The sequence below is a fragment of the Elgaria multicarinata genome, chromosome 16 (assembly GCF_023053635.1).
Source record: "Elgaria multicarinata webbii isolate HBS135686 ecotype San Diego chromosome 16, rElgMul1.1.pri, whole genome shotgun sequence".
NCBI lineage: Eukaryota > Metazoa > Chordata > Lepidosauria > Squamata > Anguidae > Elgaria > Elgaria multicarinata.
This window is the reverse complement of record NC_086186.1, coordinates 15,380,442-15,397,627: the sequence shown is the minus strand read 5'-3', so window position 1 is coordinate 15,397,627 and position 17,186 is coordinate 15,380,442. Positions and strand designations below refer to the sequence as shown.

At 40.8% G+C, this 17,186-nt stretch overlaps 1 protein-coding gene across 1 annotated transcript in view; it reads left to right on the top strand.

Moving 5' to 3' along the window:
- Positions 1-8,888: 8,888 nt before the first annotated feature.
- The window catches only part of CEP152 (centrosomal protein 152), a 39,715-nt gene continuing 31,417 nt past the window's right edge, over positions 8,889-17,186 (top strand). Inside the window, exons 1-7 of the mRNA XM_063142301.1 lie at positions 8,889-8,990; positions 10,060-10,151; positions 10,352-10,421; positions 11,670-11,999; positions 12,599-12,764; positions 14,282-14,422; positions 16,005-16,144. Coding sequence (XP_062998371.1) covers positions 8,889-8,990; positions 10,060-10,151; positions 10,352-10,421; positions 11,670-11,999; positions 12,599-12,764; positions 14,282-14,422; positions 16,005-16,144 — 1,041 coding nt within the window. The remainder of the gene's footprint in view (positions 8,991-10,059; positions 10,152-10,351; positions 10,422-11,669; positions 12,000-12,598; positions 12,765-14,281; positions 14,423-16,004; positions 16,145-17,186) is intronic.

The following is a 17,186-nucleotide window of genomic DNA, read 5'->3' as shown; positions in this document are numbered from 1 at the left end:
AACTTAAACGTTTAAACGAGGGTCTTGTAACTGGAGCCAGCTTGTTGGTGACTGATCTGCTATAGGCATGCAAAAGTAGGGTTATTTGTAGGTGGATGGCGTGGCTGTGGGTTAAAAGGGAGGACACAGTAGAATGACAGCAAAATTCATGATGCAGAATGCGACCTATAACAAGTTGTGGAGCTCTCCAAGCTCCGGATTCCAGCCACTCCACTGCCCTGCAATCAACAGCCTCAATGCTGGGGCCCAGGGGTGGGGAACCTCAGGCTTATGGGGCAAATCCAGACTTCTGGTGTTTGTCAGATGGCCACACCCCCATCCCTACCACCACAAATCATTGGGTGGTTTTCTGGCTTTTGTGTATTCCCCGCCGCCCCCCCCCCCCCCCCCGTTCTAAAAGTTTGAAATGCTTCTTGTGAGGCTTAGTTACTAGCAGTAAGATCTTTAAGCTAAAATATGCTGGTATTCAGGACCTGTTCCTTTTCCCTTTGGTCCTGCCCCCTTTGCCTTCAGCCCCACCCACCACCAAGAAGCTCCCCCCAGAGAACTTCTCTAGAATTGAATTCAGCCCTCGGGATGAAAGAAGGCTTCTCCACATGGGGATTTTATCCTGCAATGGAGATTAGTTACTGATGGAAGCTTGTGGGTCCTTTAAATGATGTTGTCAACCTCCACAATGCTTCTCTCCTGCTTTCTGAACATTTCCACGGCTCAATTTGAAACAGGAATAATGCAATAGCAAAAATGTCCAAATTCAATCTGTTGTCATTTGTCCTGTGTAAAGAGGAAGTGGCGCTATAACTACAACCACTAGATGGTGCTGTTCAATGAAACATAGAACTTGCAGATGGAGCAGTTTGTTGCTCACCAGATGTGCTGGCTTATAATCCCCCTGCAGGCTGGGGGATGCTAGGAGCTGTAGTCAAATGCATCTGCAGGGCAGGTTGGGGAAGGCTGGCATAGATAGATGCTTGCTGACATGTGTTCCTGTTCAGAAAGCATGACAGCATTGCTAGCTAGTTGTGCTGAGGGGCTGAAGCAGAGCTATTCTACTATCAGCCATGAAGATCATGTCCATGAAGGTTCCTCCTCTCTCAGCAGCCATCCAGCAGGCTGTGCTGAGGCGGGAAGAAGCAAGGCCATTCCACCGGCTTTGCTGAAAGACTACTTCCCCTCTCATCCCTTTATCCTTGTGTGCTGTGCCTTTTAGATTGTCAGCCTGTGGGCAGGTCCTGTATTCTTTTATTTATTATTTGTAAGCAGTGTAAAAGGTGGAACGGAAACACCGGCTTGGAAATCCTGGGAGTTGTAGGATTTTTTTCCTGTGTAATGTTGCACAGGATTTCACCCTAAATAGGTAAATGTTCATTCTAAATAAATAAATAATAAATAGATGCCACACAAGAGCCCTGCTGGATCAGACAAAGGGTCCCTCTCTAGTCCAGCACTCTGTTCACACAGTGGCTGACCAGCTGTCAACCAGGAACTCACAAGCAGGACACGAGTGCAACAGCATCCTCCCACCCATGTTCCCCAGCAACAGATGCATATAGGCATACTGCCTCTGCTACTGGAGATAGCACCTAGCTATCAGGACCAGTAGCCATTGACAGCCTGACAGGAAGGTCAGCAGGTGAAATGAGCCCTTGAATGCCGTAAAGATGTTTTTCCTCTCGATCGGTTTTGAAATGCTGGAATATTTACATTTGGAGGAGAACTTGTCCGTTGTCCCAAAACTCACACAACTTCTCTGCAAACATCAAGTACCTCCTAACATCTGATCAGTGGAAGCTGGTGGCTCCAATTTCAGTGGGGCTGTGAATCCGTTCTGGGTTTCAGTCAGAACAGCCAAAACTCTATTCCCTTAATGGGTTCAGTGCCGTGGATAGCTCCTGTAGAGTTCTACCTGGTTCTGACTGAAACCCAGAATGGATTCACAACCCCACCAAAATCGGAGTCACCAGCTTCCACTACACCCAAGCCATTAAACGGGGAGCTGAGCTGCCGTCCATTTGCCCACCCACTGCTCACCTGATTGGCTATGGCCAGCAGCCAATCCCCGAGCAGATTTCCCTTCCCGCCGCCATCCGGCGCCAGCTTTCAAACCGAGGAGAACGCGCAGTGCAACCCAACTTGGAAAAGTGGGCGGGCGAAAGTCCCGCCTCTTCTTCGACCGCCCCCTTCTCTCAAACCCGCCTCGTTGAGGAGCGTCTCTTTGCTGATTGGTTCGATTTCCTTTCCATCATTCGTAGATGAGTCGCCGAAAGAAGGAAGAGTTAGGTTGTCACACGGAAGGGGAAAAAGGGGTTCGCGTTAAGGAGGGGATGTGACTCGCCGGAGGAAAGGTGAGGGGTCTTGGTGGCTCGGAGAGTGCTGCTGTGGGGTTGGGCGGATGCGTGGGGGTCGCTGTCGGCTCCCTCGGTTCGACGGGCGCCTGGGCTGTGAAAAGGGTTGGTGGGGAGGCGGCGGCTGTTGGGCGTCGCTATGGAAACGGAGCGCCTCAGGCCTAGACCTCGCCGTAGATCTTTCTGCCCCACTCTCCGGAGCTCCCCACTCTCTCCTACCATCCTTCGTGGTTGCCTGGAGTTTTATTTATGTGCTTTTTGGTTTAAAGTAGGCGTATCGTCTTCGTGTAGGATATTCCTCACTGCGGACTAGTACCACTCATTTCATTTAATTACACCGTTAGTCTTTAAGGTACCACAGACTAACATCCCCCCCGCTTAAGGGGACCTCTTTTAATAGTCTAGGGTGACCATATGAAAAGGACGACAGGGCTTCTGTATCTTTAACAGTTGCATAGAAAAGGGAATTTCAACAGGTGTCATTTGTATATATGGAGACCCTGGTGAAATTCCCTCTTCATCATAACAGTTAAAGCTGCAGTTGCCCTGCCCTCTTTTAAATCTGGCCACTCTACTATAGCTCCTGCACCTTTAACTGTTGTGATGAAGAAGGAATTTCACCAGGTTCTCCATATATACAAATGACACCTGCTGAAATTCCCTTTTGTATTCAACTGTTAAAGATACAGGAGCCCTGTCCTCCTTTTCATACGGTCAGCCTATAATAGTCATACTACAGATTAACAAGGCCGCCCCATTTGAATCATTTCATTTATTAGATTTCTATACCACTCAATCGCTAATGCTCTTTGGGCGATTTACAAAGATGAAAACCATTAAAAATACACTCTGCATTCCGTTTACATACAAATGTATAAACAGACTCACACGCGCAGATCTAATTAGTAGCACAAGTGCTATTATTCCTCACTATGGTAAAGAGGAGCGCTCAAAGGTGCAATCCTGTGCATATTTTCACAGAGAAAAAGACTACAACTCCCAGCATTCTTAGGAGTAAATCCCATTGAAGTCTATGAGGCTGCTTTTGAGTACATGCATAGGATTGTGCTGTAAAGTTGCTGTTATACTTGGCATGTACTTTAAAGCACTTCACATATGTTCTCAAAGTGTTTCACATACGTAATTAGCCTATCTAAAATATTTTATGTGGTTTCTCTACGTTTAAAGCAGCTTGCAAAAATCTAAAAAAAAAATTTAGAATCTAAATGTTAAAGCAAAGCAAGCAGCCACACACAAAGAGAACAGCATCCGGAGTCTTCCAAAACATGCTTGAAAGAGGTTCTCACCACCTAGGCAGCTAAACCAAAAGCTAACTGGAAAAAAAGTGCCTTTCTAAGGGAGGATAAGGAGGGGCAACTCTGCGCATCAGGGGGGAAGATAGTTTCAAAGGGATGATTCCAAGGGTTAGCAGGTGCTTCTTAAAATCTTTCCCACTATTCTGTTCACTCTTCTAGCTTTCAGACACAGTGTATTAACATTCTATATTGGATGAACTGTTTTCTCAAACTAATCTTTTTCTGGAGTCTCCCTTAATGTTCCAAAGATTATAGCCATCACTGTGAAGTTATGAAGATGAGGAAGCCTGAACAGGCCCTATCTGAGATCTTAATGATATAGGGCGGGATATAAATATTTTAAATAAATAAATAAATAAAATAATTTCAAGAGTAGTAGTGCCATTAAGTACTATTCCATAGGGTTGTTCTGTGCTTTTCTTTCTCCCGGGTATTTTATAGTTTTTATTGTAAAGAATTGACTCTTAATGTATGATAAATTTGGCTGGCACCAATCTTTCAAAATATTTTAAAGATAAGCCAGTTGACTACTTTGGAGCATTCCTGAGCATGTGTACTCAGAGCAAAGTCAGGCGACTCCAATGTACCTTTTGAAACTCCCTGAAAAAACAAGAGATTGATATCAAAGAACTTTCAATAACAGGGAAATGGTTTTTGTTTTTTTGTTTTTTTTTAAGATTGCGTATTGAAATGTCACAGTAGGAATGGAGTTCAGGTTTGCTGTTCCTGTGTGTCTGATGGAACTTTTTACCTTTCAGCAAAGCGTAATGGAATTCATTGCGAATGGAATTGTACAATTTTTGCTTTTCCCTAGGTGGAAGAAGAAACATTGATAAAATGTCACTTGACTTTGACAGTGCAGCTTTGCAAATGCAACATGAAGATGAAGAATATGACCAGGAGGATTATGCTAGGGAGCAAGAGGTAAAAATTAATACTTGGTCAAACTTCAGGATTTTAATTTTCGGTATGTTTCTCTTACACCAGGATAGGTGACTTGTTTAGTACTAAAGGCCACTGAGTAGGGTGACCATATGAAAAGGAGGATAGGGCTCCTGTATCTTTAACAGTTGTATTGAAAAGGGAATTTCAGCAGATGTCCTTTGTATATATGGGGAATCTGGGGAAATTTCCTCTTCATCACAACAATTAAAGCTGCAGGTGCCCTGCCCTCTTTTAAATCTGGTCACTCTAGTATAGCTCCTACAGCTTTAACTGCTGTGATGAAGACGGAATTTCATCAGGTTCTCCATATATACAAATAATACCTGCTGAAATTCCCTTTTCTATGCAACTATTGAAGATACAGGAGCCCTGTCCTCCTTTTCATATGGTCACCCTACCACTGAGGCTTATGACTAAAATATGGATGACCTATGTCATCTGTACAGCTGTACTCTCAGACCCAATTTGTGGATATTGAGCTTATTTTGTGAATTCTTAGTTCTGGAGTTGAATCCTAACTCTGAAAAATCTCAGGTAAAAGACTGAAATCTAAATAAAATTGATTTGAGGCTTGTTTACTTCTCTGCTGTTTCTTTTTTATCTTGTTATCAACATGTACATTGAGATGAGAACAAGCCTGAATGAGGCTTGGGCTTGTACATTCCTCCCACAGTGCATTTGTGAGGAGATTGGAAGCTTTCATTTCCTTTTTTTATTAGCAGCAGCTGTTTGTTTTGTTCAAACCTCACAAACTATGGTTAATCTTAATTATGGTTTGTTTGAAACATGCCAACTTCATGGGTTATGAAGCTGGCTTGTTTCAACAAACCATAGTTAAGATTAACTGCAGTTTAGGGTTTGGATGTAATGTTAAGCTGTGGTTAATCAAATTGGAAGTGAAAACAAACTCTTCATTTGTTGTGGATGTTGAGTGTCTTTCTCTCAGTTTCAAAAGCAATTTGCCATGCATCATGGGTGGCTGCTTTCTGTATGACCATGCTTTCTATGGGCTTTACATCATTGGAAACATCATACTAGGCTTTCACATGATAATTTTGGCTTTCAGCTAGTTTATTTCATGAAAATGGCCTGCCTGTATAAGCAATGTACAGAATGAGTGTGGACCGCATGGATTACAGATGAAGTCTCTTATGCTATTTATGCACACACGTGTATCATTCTGCTGCATTTTGAAAGAGGCTGGAAGTAATGTAAACTGGTCCATAACTGTCCTCATCTTACCCTTCTTTTTTCATGATTATTCTTAACCTTTACAATTTTTCCTCTTTTTCAAAAGTCAATTGGTATTTTAACCACATCTAGTGAGAAATAAGATATATTCCTAAATGTCTATATTCCACAATAGCTGAAACTTTCTGAGGTGTAGTTTGGTCCTAAATGCTAAAGTAACTGTTGTCTCTGGGAGGCTTATTGGTCAGCCCTTACTCTTAGTTCAATAATGTCTGTTTAACTAAATTTGACATGTAGGTTTTTGCAGCGCAGCATAACTGAGGCTGCAATCCTGTGAACACTTAGTGGGAATATGTCCCATTGAGCACAGTGCAGTTTACTTTTACCTGGAACTCTGGCTTGTTTTGCAGAGAATTCTGTGTTTGGACATCATGATAAACAATGCAGGGACAGAGTTCCCTGGGCTCCTTAGTCGCTCCCACTGCCAGGAAGAGCCCAGTGGAAGTGTTTGAGCCCTCATGACTAGCACGTTGGTTCATTCATGACAACCCAGGATATTTTTTAAAAAAAAACCCAAAAAACTGGGTTGTCATTGTGTGTGGACTGGGCTGGTATAATCTATGCCCAACTGACCTTTGTCTTAGTTTCTGTAAGAATTCCTTTGTTATGTCTTCAGTAGTATTTAGCTGCTCTGTCTGTTTCCAAATGCTTTGCCTGTGGTAAATATCATGCAGTACCAATTTGGAAATGTCAATTACCACTTCTTTCAGGAACCACCTACTTTTAATTAAAGCCTAATGCTGTTGTCTTGGGAAGAGAAATTTCAAGTGACATCATAATCTGCTTGAATGTATTCCTGAGTGTCTCGTGATGTCATCCAAACAGCTCCTTATTGTTGTGGCTGCTTTTAAAAAAACCTTTTAAATAAAGTGCCTCTGCCATTTGTTGTATCTAACGCCTCTGTACATGTTGGGGTCAGCTGTTATAACAGAATTGTGAATTATGCCTCCTCTTATCTGGAGTATTTTGGAATGTGGGTGCCTCTCTCTCTGTTGTGAAGAGAGAATATCTGGTGTTCTATGTAGCACTTCAGTATGTGTTTTCCGTAAGTTCAGTTTCGTTTTACGATAGAAAGGAGAGTGCCTGTTGCACTATTGCCTCGTGTTGGAGATTCCCTCTGTATGTGCAATCAGTATATGTTAGTCGGAGTCCTGCTAGTTTTTTGAATGGTGGTGGATGTATCAGGGAAATGGAGTTGGTGTATGAATCAATCTCCTGCCATGGTTTCACATAGTGTGTTTTTGCTTCCTATTTAATTTGAATAATAAACAAATAGTAATAAATGGTGCTAGTTCCTCTCATGGTATCATAGATGTGTACCTCAGGATAGTAAACTAGAATGATAATTTGTCCAAATCCATTTCAATGTTCAGAATCAAATGGAATCCAACAGACCTTCATTTTTATTTTTTAATTCACTACATTCCATGCTGTGCAGGAACATGTGTATGTGTCTCATTTCCCCTTTAGGTATATTGATTACAAGCAATATTACTTCCTTTGCTCCCAGCACTCTAGTGACATACTTCATTTCTAATTCAGACTGAGGTAGTAAACCTCACACACAAACCTCTCTCTAAAATGAGCGTATTCATGAGAAAGGTTCTAGGTTTACTTCCTAACATTTTTTTTTCTATGTATATGATTTCTTAAAATTATTTTGTGTGTTTTATCTAATACATAGATATTACCTGGAATCCCTTTGGATGACAGGCCTAATCCTTCTCCCTTTACAACATAAGAAAAAAAATATGGCCTTTCATCTCTATCTTCCTCTGCAAAAACTGTGGTCCATGACCTGGTCACCTGTTGCCTTGCTTACTGCAGATCGCCTCCCCCCCGCCCCGCCCAAATAGTCTTATGTTGTCTCACTTTGGTCCTTTCTCCTCTGTCCAGCATCCACCTCCAGTGGTATTCTGTTCACAGTTTTTTTCACTCTCTCCATGCGAAACCCCCGTTAAATCTCTTCGCTGGTTTTCTATTTGTTCCTTGCATCCTGCACAGGCTTTTTGTCCTTAACTTCAAAAATGCTCCATGGCCTTGCCCCTGCCTCATCTCTCTGCTTTTATATCCTGATGCATCTCAACTTGAGGCTTTCACTTATCCCATTCCACCACCCTCAATTCTCCAAAGGTCTCTTACTCCCTGAAACAATTCCACACAATTTGTTCTCTTTGTTGTAAAGAGCTGTGTACATAGGTCATGTAAATAAATGCCATGAATAAATAGATGATGGTGATTAGCATCATTGAGTACTAGCCATACAGATCTTCAGTAAGTTATTTTCCAGTTAATTCAGTTAGGTTTGAAGTCATATTTATTATTTTTCTGTAGTTTATCCCCCACCTTCTGTATCAAATATACTTGTCATATAAGTTCTTAATTTGTGACTGGAAGGTGGTCATGTTGCTGGCTCTTATTTCTGACCCAATTAGAAAGAGTAAATATAGGGAAACTTGTAGGACTTGCAACTGAGAATAGTTTGTACTTCCTAAACTCAGTGGAACTGAGTTTGTTATTCCTGAACTCTGTTCTTCCTAACCTCAGTGGAACTTTAGCAGAAACTCAGAGACTGTACTTGGAATTTTAATACTTCAGTACATTACATTGCTGAAGGCTTAGTTTGTATAGGAATAATAACCGTAAACATAGTTGAATAACAGTGTGTTGATTGTGTATAGCTTGGGATGTCTAAGAACTTTTTGATGGAAATATATGTATATATTTCATTAGTATAGAATCGTAAGATGCTCTTGATCGCCATGCCAAAAAGCAGAAGTGTAGTTTTGCTCCAGTATTACTTATGTGTTTACCCCTTTTGGTGTAATATAATAATCTCTCCATCCTGAATGAAAGACTTTATTTCTGCTATTTGCTCATCATTCTGTTTGTAAGCAGTTGCTTCTGCTCTAATTAACAAAATGTGTAGGCTTTGTTAGTGTGGAGAAGAAAGATTGGGTGTCAGATCTCAAGACAATAACTGCTTATATTGTTGTGTACAGTTTTCTACTAATCTTGTGAGAAAAAGAAAATGTACTGCACAAATGTATCAGTTGAGACCCATTCTATATATCAAAATCTCACTAAAGGTTTGGAAGAACAGGTACACTCTATACAGGATTCCTTGCTCCAAGTAAGTAAAGAAGGCTTCTTTTATTTAAGCTGCTGAAAGCTAACTTCCAAAAACAAACCAAGTGGCTAAAATGGAAAGGATTGGGATGGCTAGGTGTTTTGAGAGATGTAAGTGGTCTGTTGCCCTCTTCTCCAAACATTTGATCCTGTAGAGATTTAGGTAACATGTCCACGTTATTTTGTGGTTTCAAAACACCTACCTGCTTAAAGAGGCGCAGTATTGCCTTGCCATTATGAAATATATACTGTTACTTCAGCTGAAATAATGTTTTGCATCATTATCATCCCCTCCAACTTTGAAAGAGAATTATAGGGTTTATCTCTTATCCCAAATTGCTCTAAGCTTAATTGCATACAAGTATATCTTCAAAGTCTCCCTGCTGTTGCTGAAGAGAATCAGTGCAGCACTAATGGCAGCTGCCCCTCCAAGTCTTCTTGAATCTCCAAGTCTTTTGAGAGTTGAGGAGGGGTTGCATAGGGAGAGAGAATGATAGCAGCCCTTGGCGTGGAGGCAGGTGCAGTGCTGGAGTAGGGGAGGTGGAAGCTCAGGTAAGTGAATTAAGCTTTCGGTGACCTATCACTTTTGGATTTTTTCAAGAGTGCACTAGTCAGTTATAGGCAGATACTTGAACTGAACCTTCCGGCTCATGAGCTATTTCTGATATGGTACTTTCTGAACAAGTTGATCAATTCTGATCTTACTCTGCCTGAGTAGCAGCGGTCAGAGCATGCTTCTCAAAGGCACAAGTGTGCCACTGGTGCAGTTGGCCAGCTTCTATTAATAGATGTGTCACTATAATGATTCCCTTTCTTCCTACCGGCATTGTCTGTGAGATGGAATGCTCTTTTCTTTTAGCAGAAATATTCACGGCACAAAGGGGGGAAATAGCATCCTTGAACTGCCATGGTAGCCATATTGTAATGGTATGGATTCTTCCAAACAATCTAGCATGCTTTTTCCACAAATTGATTCCTTTGGTATTGAAAGGTATATCCCTTCCGGAAGTGTAGATACTGTGTTTATGAAGATGGATCCCACATTCACCTAGTTAAAATGTGTCGCATTTCAGTTGCAGCAGCTGTTGACAGACCTTCCCCATGATATGCTGGAAGACAGTGGAGACCATCTCTCTGATTATAGTGCAGCTGAGGAACATGAACAGTAAGGAACTTGATGGACTTATTTCCCCGTGCACTGGAAAACGTTGAAAACCTAATACTATATTCCAAGTAACTGTATGTACAACATTAGACTCCTGAGAAGGAAAGCTAATTGGGGAAACATACGGTCAATGTTTTGCATATCACATCAGCGCTACAATATTAACATGATTCCTAAATCTCCGTTTTCTTTCTGTATAGAACACATGAGCCCTGGGATCAGGATGCTACCAGATGGAATGATCATGCAACTGCAGCAAATCCAACAGGTGTAAGTTCATGGGACAAACTGTAGATCAGCATGGCATGCTTATTTTTGCTGTTCTGTACAGACCTGTAAAATAGGTAAAACATACTAGTATTTATCTGGGAAAATATCTAGTAAACGAAAGTTATCAAAACCTGTTGTATTACATGAAGCACAGTGAAAAATGAATAGGAATTCATAGGTCACTGCTGCAAGTTACTGCACTTTTCTGTCCTCGGGACTTGTTAAGGATGAGAGAACATCTTCCTCTTTCTGCCTCTTTTATGTTTTATTTAACTTGTAGGTAAACGCTTCCTGTTTTTCCTGTCTACTTGTTGTGCATTGCCTTGAGTACTTCAGCCTTCTCACCTTTTTATTTCCATTTCTCCCTCTAACTTTTTACTGCCATTAACTTCTATGCTCTTTCTCTGCCCTTTTCTTTGTTACCTCACCCATGATCTTCAAACACTTTCTCTTATTTGCCTCTTCCTTTAGTAACCTTGATTATGTAAATGTCTATTTTCTGAAAAATATCTATTAATATTATAATATCCATTATTTCCTAACACTTAAAAATTAAGCACATATGAATAATACGAAGGAGGCTTTACCTTTAGGCTGATCAGACATCAGAAGGAGGTGGGATTGGGGAATATATTAACTGGAATAAGACTTTTTTAAAAAAGAAATTGGAGATGTTCATAAAGTAATCTGGGAATTCTACAGGGAAAATGTAAATTCAAATAAGATGAGGCTGCTTAAGAAAGCTCAATAGAGCAAAGGTCATCCGGCAAAAATTTCCACAGATATGGGGCAATGAGTAAAAAGGGGGGAAAGCTGAGCTACTGGCATAGTAATCCAAAGTTTAAATAAAATAACCTAAAAATATAAGAGTTCAGAATGGAACAAAACAGTAATCAGGAAGGGAAGATACTTAAATGTAAGTAATAGCATTTCAACTTGGAGAATATGGAATTGGGAGTGGACTCAGAGGAAGGGAGTGTTCTGAAGTGCTGACTAATAGGATCATAGTTCTCTAAAGTTGACTGTAGCAACAGGAATTTTAAATATTTGACCAATATCAACTTTGCTACAGTTTGAATGAACACTGGTGTACTGGTCACTTTAAGTGTCCTTTCTTTTCTAACTTAATTGTGCTTCTTCCTTCATTCTTTTTTCCATATGAGATGTGTTCCAAAATCTTGTCCAAACTAGAGTAGCTGTGACATAAATAATGCCTGGTAGTGCTAATTAACTTTAAACGCTTTTTAGGATTATGAACAGACTCAGAATTTCTATGCTGAACACTTTCAGTACGATCAAGGAAACGTCCAAGGTGAAATGCATACCAGTGACTGGCCTGTCCATCACAATGAGGATGAAAATAAAAGCATGTTTGAGATTTCTGGGAGGGCCAGTGAAGATGGGTCTGATGATGTGTATCTCGGAGGAGATGGGTACAAAGCACCTAGCCATTATCAACAAACCAACGTATATCATCTTCCAGAAAACTTTAGACCATATGCAAATGGCCACCAACAAGAGTTCAATAACCAGCATGGCAAAATAGCAAACTTCGATGCTAAGAAGGAACACTTGAACGTATGTGGACTGTTGATTAAATTTGATTATCCTATGCCCCAATATTCATCTGCTTATGTTGTAACATTCCAAATGAAAGTATAATGGAATTACAACCAACATTAAGTCAGTTCGTAGCTTTTGAATAGGAAAGTAACCCCTTTGGGGAAAGCAGTAAGTCTGAATGAATCCTGAAGTATTAGGTTTAAGGCATGTTTGCGTGGAACTCAGTTGAAACCAATCGGGTTTATTTCTAAGTAATGGTTTCCAAATTAAGATCCTTGTGTGCTACTTTCCACTATTTCTTTTCTCATAATCTGTGTTTGAGTCCCAACTTCAGAGTTCAATACATATGCGTGTTGCACCATTTAGGAAGTGTGAACTTGTTCATACATTTCCATGTTTTCCATTAAAGTACACCATGAGTAACAAGAAGCAGTAAGTGGAGAGTTGTTCATGTGTATTAAAGGGAAAAGTAGGATTTGCATGTGCTCCCTTTTTATACCTGGAACTATACATGTGTATTTTGTACTGGGTATTGAAACGTTAACAGAAAATGTAAGAAGTGGCTTGTACATCTTTTTATTAAATCTTGCACATTTATGTTGTTATCTTTGCAGTTTGGCACTTCAGAAATGACTAACAATCAAGTTGTGGAGCCTTACAAAGTACTATATAAGCCTTACCAGAATAACATCCAGCAGCCAGTCCCTATTTCTCCAGATACAGCAAGAAGAAACGAAGTGTTTGAAGAGATGCAGCAAGAATTCCTGGGTACTGGTGAGAGTAAGTGTTCATCAGTTATTCTAAGAATAGATGTTAGCACTCCTCCTAGATTTCTATTACAATAAAAAGGAAAGACAATAATATCTTTATCTGTATGCAAAACATTTCACTTAAAATATTTTCTTTTTCTCTCTCTTCTCCATTGTAAATTCATTTTTATCTGTACATTATCTTTCCATGGATTGGCATTGTACTTCTATAGCTAACATTATCTTAGTGAGTTGGTTAGAAGGCTGTCATAATTTAACAGAAAGCTGGGCTTATGGAAGCATTTTACACTAACTGTGTTAGTTGTGGTATGGTTGAAGGCCAGTGTAGACATAACAGAGCCATTCTCTTTCAAGCTGGTTTAGCAAATTCTGATTAAGAGAGAACCTGGTTAGCCTTAACTGTGGCTAATATCAGTGCTGGCATATCTCTTAACTACAGTTAAACTGGAAGTAGGATTTGCTCTGGAGAGAGTGTGAGGTTCAGTGGCCCACTTGCAATCTCTTCATTGCAGTTAGGGGACTGTGCCAGTGCAGGAAATTCAAGCGTCCCAGACCAAGGAGCTAGAAGATGAAACATTTATGTAGAACTTTACATTCAGATCCTAGTAATTTACCAAAGATAGGGCGCCCCTGACTAAATAAAAAATTGTTGCATTAATTTAGATTGTTTAAGATGCCCAGGCTGGTTGTAAAATTAAGCAGTAGAATGACAATATTGCTCAAATCAGATAAGAGGAACTTTGTAGAATTTGTTCACAAATGGATGGTAGAATGCTAGGGAAAAGTACCTGCATTAAAAAGTACTCACAATCATGATCAAGAACCAAAGTTAGTCCCAAATAATTCTTGCTGACAAAAAGGAATGTGCAAGAGTGGAGGTGGAATTGAATTCTCTACAGTTTGGGGTCACTGAAGGGCTACTAAAAGTCCACTCAATTCACTTACTCTGTACCAGTATGAGCTGTACAAAATCTATATTTTGTAGTCCCTTGTTCCCATGGGAGATGGCAACCAAAGAAGTGCTTATTTAACATACCTCTAGAGGTGATCAGCAGAACAACTAATATTCATAGAGTAGCTTGCCACAGGTGTGCTGGGATGAGGATTCTGTTGTGAGTCTAGGCAAAAAGCTTTTAGTGAAGAAGATCCAACAACTGGATTCTCCAGGGGTCACATTGCAGGCTGTGCAGTGCTGTTTCCTGATGGCTGAGGTCCTTCATGCTATAGGCAAAATTAGATGGCTTGCCCAGGGGCTGTAGGGGAGAAGAGACTTCATTTGTCTGGTCTCTGGAGTTGATGGATCATGGTCCTGGAGGTGAGCGACTGTAAATGGCTTGCAGTGGTTTCTGCTGTCAAATAAACCAAAATGCTAAATTAAAAAGCTGCATTGGTAAAACTTGTAACCGGAGGCTCGATACTTCTAATAATACAATTCAAGGACTTTATGTTGTGGCCTAATTTATATTAAATGAGAAAGCAATGTACATTTTAATACCTGATATTTGAAAGCTGTATCTAAATTGACAGGTTCGTCAGACAACATGCAGATCCTACAACTTCAGGTTCTTAATAAAGCAAAAGGAAGAAAATTGGAAGAATTTAATAAACAGCTGGAAGAGAGAGCACAGCAGATTAGGTATCTGTCTCATCAGCTTGCAATTGTGAAAGGTAAATCTCCTTGTCCTGGGGGTGGCGACTTCAGAGGGTGGGTTTGGCCCACATGGATTCTAGGACCCTTGGAAATAAAAGATGAGAAGCTACCCTTCGATTGGATAACCTGGAGGGGGCGTGGCGTGTGTCCCAGTTACATTTGCATTTCGGTTTTCTAGTTGTGGGTGGGAGGAACTTTTTAAAATTCGTTCACTAATGCATTGTAGAATGTTAGAGGGAAATACATGAGTTAAAAAAAAACACACAATCATGATCAGGAACCGAAGTTGGTTCTAAATAATTCTTCCTGACATAAAGGAATGTGCAACAGTGTAGGTAAGGGATTAGAGTACTTGGATAATTGGGGGGGGGGGAAGGTAAGGGACCTTTGGGAAAAAAGCAGAAGCAATATGCCCTGCCCCCTCCCCCACAATTTTAGACAAATCATGGCCATCGATAATTTTCTTAAAGTTAAAGGGGCCAGGACCCCTCCCTCCCAGTTATTCAAGTACTAGGGTAGACACAGGCTGAGACATCTAGTAAGATCAAAAACAGCTCTAGAATCCAGTGCTTTTGTAGGCATTGTAACTATATATTGTGTGATGCTTGGCTGGGTTCAATGTCGTGTTATTGTTGAAACCAAGGAGGTGCACGTTGCATCAGTCTCTGGTGGGAGACCACTGGGAACCCCAAGTTCGCCACTGACCTTTCAGAATGAAGAGAGGGAGATATATATATATATATATATATATATATATATATATAGGATTCAATCCAAAACAGCTTTTTGCATGTGGAACAGATTGTCCATTCATAGAAGTGCAACTCTTACACAACCTAATGGCTATTTCCTTCTGCTCATAGTTATTTGGCTAACGTAGGAAACTGCCTTATACTGAGCCAGGCATTTAGCCTATCTAGCCCAGTATTGGCGATGCGGACTGCTCTGCAAGGTTTCAGGCAGGAATTTTCCCAGCTCTACCTGGAGGTGCTGGCAATTGGGCTTGAGAGTTTCTGCTTGTGAAGCATGTCCTCTACCACTGAACCATGACCCTGCTCTGGCTAAACTATATCATATACTTTGCCTTTGCGGAGGTGTGTATGTATAAGACTGAGAAATAGCAAAATGCTGGAGCCGGGTATTAATAGGATAGAACAAGAGTCAATAGTTGGGTGCTGATTACAAAGAATGAGGCCCCAGAACTATTATCCCTCTTTCATTTCATTGTCTGCAATGCACTGATGTTCATTGAATAAAACTGTAGTAATAAGGATTTGGAAGTTTGTATTCTTTCGTTTGGTTCGGAGGCAAGTTGTGTGTTTTTTCTCCCCCTGCTGGTCACTGCATTTGTAGCAGTCTTTGCATTGCTGGTTAGAGGTGGCTTGCTCTAGTTAACGTACCTACTGGACTTAAATCAAAACCACAGTGTGATTCTGAAACAAACACCATTCAGAGTTCTTCCTCCTTCCCCGTTGTTCTATAATGTATAAAAAATATAGAACGCAAATGTTGACACCCTTCTCCTTTATTCCGTAAAAGGCTGTGTTGCATCTTTAAATAACCACGAATGTGATGTAAATATTTCTTTCTCTTTTGAAGATGAAAAGGATGGCATGTGCCTTAGTCTCCAAGAAAGTCAGACTCTTTATCAAAATGGCAAGGAAAGGGAAGTTCAACTTGAAGGCCAAATAAAAGCACTTGAAGGCCAAATTCAAACTCTAACTGCCAATGAGGAGCAGGTATTGTGACTATCTTAATTTTCATTGTTTGAAATCCCGCCCTAAGGTATTTACAACGGCCTATTAAAAATAGCGTTAAGAAGGTATGTGAAAATGGAACTTTGTGGTCTGTGGCGCAATATAGGTAAAAGCCCCAAAGGTGTGGGACTGTGGAGCTCTGTTTCCCCACTCCCTTCTCCCAACATATACATGCAACCATCACCACTTCCCAAGCAAACCAGGAATGTGCTCCCCCTCTTTGGAGAAGGTGAACAGATAGATTCACATCACACTCTCTGTCTTCTTGCATTTGCATCAACATGGTAAGGCACAGGTCTTGCCCTGTCCCAAAGCTGTATATGGCCCATAGTGTGCCTTGGAGCCAAGTGAGGATGAGGAGAAATGGAGGTCTTGCCAAGTAATATTATTGCACAGTTTTCTTTCCTCCCTTTGCTGGTTCTGAAAAAGAGATTCTCAGCAGTAGGTTTGAACTGGCTGTGCTTGGAGCAGGGCAGGCTTACGCTGCTATCATCCCTGCCCCCCGCCCCACACTTTGCAGAGCTAGCTCTTGTGCACTCCCATGTCTAGGGGAAATTAGAACGGAAAGGGAAAGTTATATCGGACCGGTTCTATCACAGAGAAGCTCATGCATGGCAAGGAGATGTGAGTGAAAGTGTTTTGGAGGTAAGTTTTAGTTCATACAAATTTCCCAACCAAAGTAGCCCGGTTTGCTTTAGATGCATAAAACAGAAAGGGGTTGGGAGTAGGGAGGCAGCCATGAGATACATGTGGGATAGTTCCTCTTCAGTATGATTTTAACCTTTTCCTCCCAAGACATGTGTCAGATTTTCTAACTGGTCCTTTTCTTAATAGCCTGATAGAAACATATCTCTGCTTGCAGATGTTAACTGTCTGCTACTAGAAATCTGTGGTTTACAGTTGATTCCATTGTGGAAATTTATATGAACTGTTCATTGATGGTTGCTTATGTTAAAGGCATCCCAACATTTGAACTATTTTTGGGAACATGGGAGAGGGCCTTCTCGGTGGCTGCTCCAGTGCT